At 38.6% G+C, this 12,126-nt stretch overlaps 1 protein-coding gene across 2 annotated transcripts in view; it reads left to right on the top strand.

Annotated features, from left to right (window-relative positions):
- Positions 1–6,050: 6,050 nt before the first annotated feature.
- rapgef4a (Rap guanine nucleotide exchange factor 4a) overlaps positions 6,051–12,126 on the top strand; it is a 32,220-nt gene continuing 26,144 nt past the window's right edge. For both annotated transcript variants that reach the window (XR_004334017.1, XM_032528937.1), the window contains exons 1-4: positions 6,051–6,288; positions 9,856–9,998; positions 10,096–10,184; positions 10,792–10,938. Coding sequence is in view for 1 of the 2 variants with exons in the window: in XM_032528937.1 (XP_032384828.1) it covers positions 6,221–6,288; positions 9,856–9,998; positions 10,096–10,184; positions 10,792–10,938 (447 nt within the window). In the remaining variant the exon portion in view is untranslated. The remainder of the gene's footprint in view (positions 6,289–9,855; positions 9,999–10,095; positions 10,185–10,791; positions 10,939–12,126) is intronic.

The raw sequence follows: 12,126 nt of genomic DNA, 5'->3' as shown, positions 1-12,126 counted from the left end.
GAGAACACAGAGAATCGGGGGCGCGCACACATTCCAGGACTGTAACCTATGACTGTGTAACCCACCACCTCGCTCCACCCTCACCGCCCCTTTTCCTCCACAGCACAGACACATGAGGAATTGAAGGAGAGAGGCGTGGGAAAGAGCGTAGAGCTCACGGCTTCACTCTGCACGGGTACCAGTCAACACCTGGACTACAAAAACTAGAGTTCATTTACGTTGTGCATGTATTACAACCAGGTCTGTAAAAGGTGCACAGTAGACATAGGGCTTTCCTTAAAACTCCCCCCTAGTCTATGCACTGTTTTGACTGAGAGATTAATATTATGATATATTTAAATTAATGAGACACTGATCTTACAAGTCACAAGGAGTACTATACTCTCAATATACAACACTTAAAGTTGCATAATGTCTTCTTTGGCTACAGCTGATGGGACTGATGTTATTACAGTTATCTTGGTTTAGGCTTAAAACAGAGAATCTACCTAATCAACTGGAGGTGGAGGGTTTAAAAGGAGTTTGAAGAGGCAGATAATAAACTATGCTATTGAGTAGCATAAAAATGTGAGATCCACTGTTTTGTAGCTTGTAACTTAGTATCTTGGTCATTGCTGCCTCATTTGGTCTTCTTTGTGTCCCCCAATTTATTGGAAGTGCAATACCAAATTTCTGGAGTAGCCCTTTAGGATACTTTGCAGAAACAAAAGTTTGTGATGGTGAAATCTTACTTATACTGTGGGAAATAGACTTGGGCAAGGATTACTTGGGCAGAGTAGGCAACTAACACTGGGGTCCACTGAATTCCAAAAGAAAATGTTAACACTGCCCTAGAGGCCCTCTGACAGGTAAACCCAGCCATGACTTGGCACACTGGTGCAGCTGGACTGGTGATAGGCTGATTATGAGGCTCCATGTTTCAGGAAGTGGATCCTTGTTTGGCTGAAATGAGACAATAGGTTATGGCCTTATCTTGGGCATGTTTATACCAAAGAGTGATTCTCTTTCTCAGATTGTTTAATTTGAAGGATTTTGGAGGGCCCCAGCAGGATATAGTATATTTCACAAGAAACAAATAAAATCTGAGGAAAATCTGAAAGAATTTGTAGTACACTTTTCCCAACTCAATGCAAAAGCCAGATGTCGGTGGGTGTAATGTAATTTTTTTGACCTGTGGGAAAGGGGTTTAAGAGTACCTCTACGTGACTGTAAGGTGTAAGGAAAAGCAAGTTTATTAGCATAGTACATACCCAAAGCATGTCAGTGTTTCACATAATATATCAAAATCAGTAGAAATACAGCATAAAACACCTAGACACATATTAAAGGATAAATGTATACATGTAAAAATAATAATGGGGGGGGGAATTAAAGATAAATATGAAAGTGTAAAGCAGATAATGAGTTCACAATTCTTGGTCGAGGGTAGTGGAAAACAAAGACTTTGAAAGTTTGTTCTAGCTCTGTCATGCATATGGTAACTAAACAAGCAATTCTCTTATGAATGCCTAGTGTTACTCTAGGTTATGATGTGGGTGTAGTCTCACTTCTAAAGTCACTGGAGAATGTGTCCTGTGTGTCATGTGGCTCAGTACTCTTTCATATTACGTACAGTAGGTCTGGTTTAACTCTAAATTTGGCCTCAATTAAAATAGGTCATCAACAGAGGTCCTATATTCTGCATACATTTGCCTTGGCATGGAAAAGTGTTTCGGGACATTTTCTATTTATATATTTTTAATTTCAAATTTATCATGCTGGAAATACCTGTTGAAGTTATTTCACAGAACAGAAGTATAGATGGAAAACAACTCTCAAAGCGTAATTTAGTTTTTACTTGTCATATTTAAAATCATGTCCCATCCAGAGAGCAAGTGTAAGTCAGCTCTTATTTGGCAAAAACGATATATCCTACACAACATGCACCTGATTGATTCACAAAACAAAGAGATGCTAAGTTCATTGAGAGCAACTTCAGAGCTTCTGAATGAAAGTCAGATTCCCTCTGTGGCTGGGAACCTACATTCTCAACATGCAAAAATATCATCCAATCAAAGGGACCTAGAAAAGAAAAGCCAGATCAAGTTGGAGAAGATATGCTTTAATCTCAACTGAATATTTGAACTTATTTTTTTACAAGATGATTAATTTGCATTGCTTTTAAATACAAATTGTAATAACACATTTTTCAGGTCATTATTGAACAACAATTTTTTTTTATTTTACGTGTGTATTGTTGTGTTTGTTTAAATCTTTCTACATTTTGAACATAAACCCTTCAGTGACCAATGCAACTAAACATGAGAACAATTATGTAACAAAATGCAAACAGGGATGTGATAAATATGAACCAGACTACAGCAGGAGGCCTAAGCAGATGGTGATCTATTTAGAAGGCATGACCATTTTTTCAGTTGCCTAAAGTCTAATCCCATTTGAATTTTTAATTCCACAAAACATAAAATATTGAACCCCCAACACTGAGTATTTTCTTCCAGAGAGGATTACCTTTTACCCTCAAGTTTTAGAGTCACTTGAAAGCATATTATGAAAATAGGTGCCTCAGTTTGGGCTCCTTCAGACCATAATATCTGCGTTGTAAATTAATGTTTTAAAACATTCAGAAAGAGGTCTCTGGAAAAGGTCCAGACCTAAGGCATTTCCTCTGGAGTTATCTGCCCTCACATTCCCTTTGAGGTTTGGTTATCGGATGTAAGAGGTTTTATTTAGCTTTGCATAGCCACTTACGTGTACATAAGTTATATGTCTGTTTACATTGTACATCATGGCTTTTTAATGTGTTCATTTTTTATTTGTTTAATGTAAATCCAATGACATTTGGCTCTGTGTGGGGATGTGAGCTCTTAGACCGGGAGTGAAACATTTGAACAATGTAGTTTATGGAGCACACTGTTTTTAGCATCATTTCCTTTGACTCTGGAATTTGTACTTTGCTCTTTTAAGAAAGACTAATTTCTGCTAAAACAAATCTTACATCCCAAAAATGTCATCTGACAAGAATAAATACATATGAGACATTTGACCCTGAACATTCAGTATTTTATACTAACTTATAATAGTTCTACATACCAGAAGTAACAAACATCTTTCCAAAGGCTCATTAGCATTTCAATTGATGCTGACTGTGCACATAAGGGTTGCATGTGTCTTTGTGTTTGCCATTTCCAGCTTGCAGGATCATCTCTTAGCAACTGTGGTTCTGAAAAGCCACATACAGTATACACAGTCAATGGGCTTTCCCTCAGGGGTAACTCGCTGTAGCCCAGCCAGTGGTCCCTATAGCAACCTTTTAAACAACATCAAATGAGCAAGTCAAACCAAATGGAAACAGGAGCAGGTGAAGAGCAGGTCAGAGTAGCCAGTGAGACCTTTGAAACAATGTCTCAAACTCAATCCAGCCAGGCACAGCTAACAGAAGAAAACTGTCTCTGCCTGGCGTCGTTCCTTCTTGCTGAAGAGGGCGTGATGTTTAAATATTGCCACTGTTTGTAGGGGTCTTAGTATAAATAGCAACTTTATATTCTTTTCAGGATACATGATTGTTTGCACACTTACTTGGAATGGATACCTATTTCTAGAGTACATGCGGACATGTGTAATATAATGGTCTCCGAGAGAACAGAAAGGTGAGTGGTTTCTGAGCTGGTAGTTTACAAGAAGTAATAACAAACGGTGTAGTGGAAAAGTACTGCCTGCATATTGACATCTTCACACATTGTTATGTGTTGGTCTGGTGCTGCTGTGAGTTGGTGGTATGTAGCGTTACAAGAATGTGTGTTTTTTTCTGTACATGCCACGGCCTGAGCTCAGTCTCACTTCCTCACTGTTTATTTTAGCAAGATCTGTAATTTGACAAATAATCTTATTAGGTCCACTTAGTAAAAAATGAAAAAGCTGGTAAGTTGACCTTTATTGATATTTTATCAAAACCCGTTTGCAGGTACAGGACAGATACTCAGACAATGCAGACAACACAAATGTTTAAAATGTTCGGCAACACTGTGAGTCTCATTTTATTTTTGTAATGCCAAACATTTCTGTGAAACCACACAGTGTTTTGGACATTTTTGCTCATGCTAATGCACCCTAAATATGTCAGTGTCAGACTGAGACCGTGGCTACATTCCCAAACAATCCTTCAAATCACTGTCAAAGCAGAATGATAGTCCTTTTTCCCTCTGAATGGGGAGTTGAATCACTTTCTGTCCTGATATGCTCATCTTCTTAGCGTTTACTGAGAGGATGCTTCCATCTAGTGGCAGATAGAAAGACCTGATTTTAAATATCATTCCCAAAAATGTGATTAACATCAAAAGCAATGATAACTAGCATGCACACTCTTTCCAAACCATAGACAGCATGAACTGCATAATAATTTCCCACAAAACTTTTAAAACCACTCAAGCTTAATATTTTCAATGTACTTTGCTGATTGTTTTGTGGTTTAAAAACATCTGCCTCTAAACCATCAGTATTTACCTACTTGTAGATTTTTTAAGACAAAAAAGGCACAATGGGTGCCTCACCAAATGCTGTCACAGTGAATATCAGGTCTTTACATAGAGAACTGAGACTGCACAGTGACTAAGGTTAAAATGTACTTGTAATTCAGATAGTCAAAAGACAAAAAAAACTACAGATTGGGTCCTCAATAAATCAACCTTTCAAAAAGAATAACCTTTTTGTTTTTACTTTGGTCATCTTAGGTGTTTTGGTTACATGATACATTTTTAAAGCTATTTTATGTTTAGTTTTTTTCTTTTGTGATGTTTCAATGTAGTAGCCTATATAATAATAGAAAATGAGAGGAAAAAAACTCTTAATAGTAACACAGAACTCAGCTCTCAGTTTAACGTAATTAGAAAGAAAGGATCGCACAAACAGTTTTCTTCACAATTTTATCTGCACAGAAGGCATTGTGGAGCTGCACCACTGAGTCTCTTTACTTCTGTCTCTATGGCAGTTTGTTGCCAAGGTAACTCTGAGAGACCAATGACCCTTTCATTATGTGGCCTCTTATCACAAAGCATCATTTTGCAGGGCCATTATGAACATGCTCCCACTTTGATAGAAGGCAAGCCGCCAGTCCCTATAAAAAGTGCTGCATGAGGCAGTAGCAGTCCCTGTATATTCCCAATGAGCTATCATGTGGATGCTCATGATGATGTTCTGGATGTTATTCTATAGGCTAACCATAAGGTCACCCCTTTTGCAACATATGCTAAGATCCTGCAATAGAGAAGTCACTCATTGTGCTGACTGGCCACTTTATTCCAGGCACATGTACCCATGTCCTCCACATCCAGACAGCTGCCAATTGCTTCACGGTCAATGTCATGTACATGGCAACCTGATATTTCTCCTATAATCACAAGGCTGCTTTAATAACAAAATCACCTAACAGTCACGTTTTAAACATTAGTAATGTGTGGGAGAAAGATTGTGACACACGCAGAGTGAAGACCGTAGTTGGGATGAGCAACTATTCAATGTTTGCTACATATCACACTTTTCAAAACTGTTAAAAATCATTATCAGGGTCCGACACTCTAATTTACCGCATCACACCCACTATTCAAAACATATTCTTAAAAAAACTTTGATTTACATTCAGTTGTCTGTTTATTAGGGAAACAGCTAAAGCTAATACTGCCCTGTAATAAATGCTAACTTCATGAAGGTTGTTTGGGTTGCATTGAGTTGTATTAAAATGTGTTTTTAGTATTTAAACTAGCCTCTGATATAAGTAGGGTGGGCACTGTATAAGAAACACCTCCCAATGTTACAATACAGTTCAACAACCTCCAAAACGACCATGATGTTGAATAAACACCTCTAAAGAAAAACTGGGCAACTCAGCTGGCTTAACTTAACTGTGAAAAAAACTCCAAAGATGATAGGCTACTCCCTTGGTGTGCAGTTATTAATACCCCATTTAAACACTCCTTCTAAGATTCATGTGATGTTTCAATTGAACATAACAACCTTGAAAGGCTGGAGGGGCCCTGTTGAAAACTGTTGCCCTTTTGTTGCGTTTTTTTTCCTCAAAACCAACTGAGCATCATTACTTCTACTGGCTCCACAGTCATTGCAGCAGCAGCAGGAGCAGTACACCGACTGTCAGTAGAGGATGACTGAAGGCACATGAAGTGTTTTTGTGGTCCAGCTCTCTCCACCTCCGCAGCAGCAGGATCTCAAGATGGTAGCAGCTCACACTTCTTCACATTCGTCGGAATCTGCCGAGTGGATTATCTGTCTGGATAAGAGGTAGCCTATTATCATGTCACTGCAACTCATTTTAGGGCACTGTGCAAGCGACGATTGACGGGATATTAACGCGATTTTGATTTTCTAACAGCACTTGGGCGTTGTGTTTCAGTTACTGAATTAAAACATTGTCAAATCTGTAGTTTTCATTTCCCGAACGGAATTAAGACTTTATGCTCCAGAGTTTGAATTAGGGTATCCTTGAAAGCGCCATGCGTAGCACACGGCTACTGCATTCATGAGGACCGTGGCTCTGGGCAAACTCAATGACCGGTGAAATATTGGAGCATGGCTAAGAACAATAATTTAAGTAACAAGGCTAGGCTACTAACCATAGATAGACTTTGGGTGTCTTTTTTACCACTGACTACATTAATCAAATATACTTTCCAGCTGTTTCAGTTAGCCTACTCACTGTCTCATTATTAATGTCTAAGACAAATACTGGGATGGTTCATAGGGCCTACTGTTTGCACACATGTAGCCTACGTGCACAATATCGATTAACGAGGGCAAAGTTTCAAAAAGACATGTTAAAAAGGTCAGTTGGCATCATGCTCTCTGTGATGAGCAGAAAAGCAGCCACATTGATGCTGGATAATGCACATATAAAACTGCCAGATTATGTGGAACATTAGGCTATGTATAATATTATACAATTCAACATAACAATCCTGCAGCTGTCTGTGTTTTAATATACCGCTAGATTACTGGAGAGAAGTTATTGTCAACAAGCCATTAAAGTAGTTAAGATGCTTAGTGATAGCTCTGATCATAAATCCTTTTACATTCTGCCCTAAATGACTGCAGAACACTTGGCCAGCAGGTGACACCACTGCATGAACACCTGCCAGAGGAGGTAAAGCACCAAGCAGCTGCCATGGACTGCTTTAAAAAAGTCCTCTAATAACAACACCTTTTGAAATCTTTAAAAACAGAAAGGTCTGTCATATACTTATGAATCATCATCATTTTGCATCACCCCAGTTGCAGTGTTGCATAAACTATATCTCTATAATCTACAGCAAAGAATTGCAATGTGTGCATGTGTACATGATACATACATTAATTGAATAATTCCACTTCCCCTGTGAGGGATTTGTGGTAGGACTCAAAATAGTGAAAAGTGAACATTAGTGCTTTAGGAGTCAAACAGGCAGGGGTGTTGGACACAGCTCAGGTGTAAACAAAGAAGAAAGAGGGTCCAAAGTGCATCAGCTATAAACAGAAAAGTGATGCCGTGTGCCAAACGTGTTTACACAGTAATAACCTGTGGTTAGTCCCAGAAGCCACTTGTATCGCTTAAACCAAACAGTTCTTGTATGACTCACCTTTTCCAAGAAAATACCTGTAGCAGGTATGCTTCACTTTATTGGCCTGTTGCTAATATTACAATGAAATGCAAGTCAGGTGACAAACATGTATGTTTCCATGTGAATTCTCACTGTGAAAACTCAATGGACTTCTTTTCAGTATTTGATACATTTGATGACAATAATAATAATAATAATAATAATAATAATAATAATAATAATAAGTTTTATTTGTATAGCACCTTTCATATACAGAATGCAGCTCAAAGTGCTTTACATTTGTAACATTTAACACAATAATAGAGAAAATAATAATAATAATAATAATAATAATAATAATTACACATCCGCATTTATATACAGATGTTTAAAAAAACACAACGGCCGGAAAATTGGCAGCCGCAACCCTACAAGCACGCCATATGGCAACAGTGGCAAGGATTTTCACGGAAGAAACCTTGAGCAGAACCCACCTTAATTGGGGGAGCCCATCTGCTTCTGGCTGGTTCCAGCTCTAATAGCAGCAGTCCAATGTAGAAAATCCGATCCGAGTAGTCTTACAAGATAAAATGAGTTAACAAAAAGCTCATATACAGGTATGTTTTCAGGTCTTTTTTTAAAGATATTCACTGAACTCGTCTGATGTACAGAGGCAGGGTGTTCCATAGCTTTGGTGCATAGTGGATAAAAGCAGCTTCTCCTCTTTGCTTGTGGAGCACTTTGGGTGCAATTAAAAGATTAGCATTGTAAGATCTAAGTTTCCTTTGTGGTTGATAAGATACTAAAATGAGAGATATATGAGGGTGCTACGCCAATCAAATCTATTGGAAACAGGGAGTCAGTACAGTTCAGCTAGCACAGGGGTGATGGGCTCTCTCTTTTTGGTCTTAGTTAAAAGTCTAGCAGCAGAGTTCTGTATGAGTTCCAATTTCTTTATATGTTTTTTTGGGAGACCAGTAAAAACTGTATAGCAGTAGTCTAACCTACTAGTGACAAAGGCATGGATTAGTTTTTCTGCATCTTGTTGAGTTAAAAAGGGCCGTACTGTGCAATGTTTCTCAGGTGAAAATGAGCTGTCTGGGTAACTTTCCTGTTATGAGTCTTACAATGAACACACTTTTATTGTACTGAGACATATCATTTTGTTCAATAAATAACTTTCAGAGCCACAGAGAATTGTTGCAGTGGTGTAGCAAGCAATTGTTTCCATTTCTGAATTATTGATACTGTTTGTTTAAGTTTTTTTAAAGGATGGCTAAAGATTCACATGCTACAGTACAACCACCCACATAATACATCAGAGACTCCAGATTCAGTGGAACACATTTTGAGTCAGTGTATTACAGGCAACAGAGGAGTGAGAAAGATAAAACACACAACGCCACATCTGTGATGTCGTGATCAGCATTTTTTTGACCCAGTTTAGGTCACTCGTATTGCTAGAGCCCATTGTGATAAACAGCAATGCTTTAAGTAATACCTTTCGTAATCTTTTTTTGGCATTATACACCTAAAACAATTTACCAGTGAGCCGCTTGGTGAGCAGGAGCCAAAACTCTAAATGTTCTTGATTAGAATAAAGACTAAAAGAGATAATTTTCGCAAATATTTTCAGTTCCCGGTGTGACTTTTCACATTAAAATCCTGACTTTTATTGTTAAGTAAAGGACCCTTAAACATTGAAAGGCTTTTATCTCAACTTTAGACCCTTCATGATGAATTATTCTGATCTAGGATGTTATTTGACGTGTGTACACAATAGGACGATGAGACATAGACACATTTTTTTTACATCATTATTTCACATTTGACAGTAACGAGATTGTATCATAGAGGTTGTGACGAAATCTCATTGGTTGAAGTGAAGCGCCCTCAGTGAGCAGATTGAGTTGGAGCGGAAAAGGAAAGATACTCTTTCTGACTAAACCTTCATCATTAGACTGCCATGAATAGAAATGATAAAAACAATGTTGTTGCTATTCTACGTGTTTCTGGATCCACTGTGGTCTGCTAGTTGCACAGGACACTGCCAATGTGCCATGACATAAGAACTGTAACATGAAACCAGAGGACAATGTTCCTCAGGGATAAATTTGTGTCACATCCCTCCTGCAGAACTTCAGATGTTTTCAGAATCCAGGCCAAGATGTCCTTATGCTGACTCAAGATCTGCAGCCTACTTACAGGAAGTACCTTGTGTACATTTATTTTCACAGTTACCTGTACATTGACCCTTTTCGTTTTATTTCTCCAGACCAGCAGAGCGCTCTGGAGAAGATGTTGACATAATCCTGGCACGTCTGAAAAATATGAAGGTCTTTGAGAGATTCCACCCCAGTTTGCTGCAGCAGATTTGCATGTGTGGATTCTATGAGTGCTTGGAGAAAGGCATCACTTGTAGGTCAAAATACAGGCTCTGAAAGCATCATATTGTATATCTGGCACCAACATGTTTCTTGCAGATGCTTTCCTTTAACTGTGCTGTGTTTTTTAGTGTATCGCCAAGGAGACATTGGCACCAGCTGGTATGCCGTCCTCTCTGGTTCACTGGATGTCAAAGTTTCAGTGACAGCAAGTTATCAGGTACAACTGATTAAATTAATGGTATTTTGATGTGCTAATTTACAAAATTTGGTCCTAAATCTGCTTCGTATTCTAAAATTTGACAATCTTTATGTTATGGTTTGAATGATTTTGTCAGTTAAGGTGCACTCGAAATTCATCATGAATGCCAAAGAATCCACATCCAACCTACAGCTTATTTAGTGTGTGGGCTGTAAAGAGCATTTTGCCTATAACATTGGGGGACAAATACTGGTTAGTTTTTAATAGTGAACTGGCATATATTAAGGGGCCCTCCTGGCATCCACAGCTATATATTCCAGCATCTTTTTGGGCCCTCCTCACATGAGGGCCCTGGGTACTCAGTCCCCTTTTTCCCCCCAGACGCCCCTGCTGAATGGAGTAATTTCTTTGCAGATTGAAGTGTATCCATCTATCTAACACAAGTGTTCAAGTGATTGCCTGTAGCCTATAACAGTGATCCGATCAGTGCTCCTCAAGTGCATCACACAAATGTATTTTTTTCCCCCCAGCGGAATAAGGAGATTACATTAGCGTTTTACAATTCTTTTTTTTATCTCTATGTAGGAATGATTCATGTGGAGCAACATCTCTCTTTCTGTTACAGCATGCTGTCACTATATGCACGCTGGGCACTGGGACAGCATTTGGGGAGTCAATTCTGAATAACACCCCCCGGCATGCCACCATTGTCACACGGGAATTCAGTGAGCTCCTACGCATTGAGCAGCGGGAGTTCAGGTCCCTGTGGGAGGTGAGTACCTCTATGTGCTCCATCTGTACTTGTATCATGCTACAGACATTCTCTGGCTCCATTGCAGTTTGTGACACATACACAGAATAACTCAAGGTAAGTGCTTGTATCAAGTGATCTGGAAGGGCTGCTAGCCAAATATGTCTAAACATGTTGTTTTTTTGTCATTCTTTAGTTTGACTTTGTTATCTTTTAGTCACGGGACCAAGATTAGAGACATTACATAAAGTACACACATTTCTTGAAACAAAAATAAAGAGGATGCATTTAACTACATTTTCAGATCTCTGAATCTCGGCTGACACCCCTCCTTTTTCGCAATTTAAATAATGTGGAGTTGAAAACAAAATTCAGCCTGATTATGAGGTTGTAATGAAACAAGAATCCTATTTGTAGAATCACCCACAGTAACAGGTGATATAAGGCTATTTACAGTAAAAATGTGTTTTATTAAAAATTGTTTAAGTCATTGATTGCAGTTATAAAGCAGATCCTTAACAGCTGAGTGGGATGCCTAAAGGCAGCATGCATCTCTGATCATTTGTCCTTTATTTGATGAAATACTGAGGGGGCTGCTGTGAGCCAGGGAACAGCCACTTCTTTTAGTTTGTTCTTGTTGGAATTTAAATGTTGAATGTGATAACTGTGACGAATTGAGCTAAGCACAAGCCATAACGTAGTTGGCGTGTAGACACAATGTCTTGTGAATTAGTGGAGGTTTGATTTTGAATATGTTGTTGGCCCCCCTGCAGGAATATATTATATTAGTTACAATATTACATTATTATACTGTAACCTTCTGCTCCCAAGTTTGTGTGTAAGCATTCCATAAAATGAGGGTTTTATTATTATTAGGGTGTAAAAGGTTTACCCTATTTGACCACTAGATGGAAGTGCTGTGCTGAGGAGAAACACATTCTGTTTGGTTGTGTGTGTTAACTCATGTTATTATTGCGTGCTCTAATTCTATCATTGATTGTGACTGTCACAATCAATCTTACAAATATTTACTCTTTAGTATCTTGTCACAATGATACCAAAGAGAAACATTATTGTTTATGGTTGGTCACCATGTACCACTAATCCCTCCATCTCCTGCATGTTAGCTATAAGGAGTCATGCTGTGTAGAGGCCCCTCTCCTCTCTCAGCTCCCCCTCAGCTGGAGCCACTGCAATGGGCTGGTTTAC

This window comes from Etheostoma spectabile, chromosome 11 (genome assembly GCF_008692095.1).
Source record: "Etheostoma spectabile isolate EspeVRDwgs_2016 chromosome 11, UIUC_Espe_1.0, whole genome shotgun sequence".
Taxonomy (NCBI): Eukaryota; Metazoa; Chordata; class Actinopteri; order Perciformes; family Percidae; genus Etheostoma; species Etheostoma spectabile.
The sequence above is the reverse complement of the archived record's forward strand: the minus strand, read 5'-3'. Positions and strand labels throughout refer to the sequence as shown.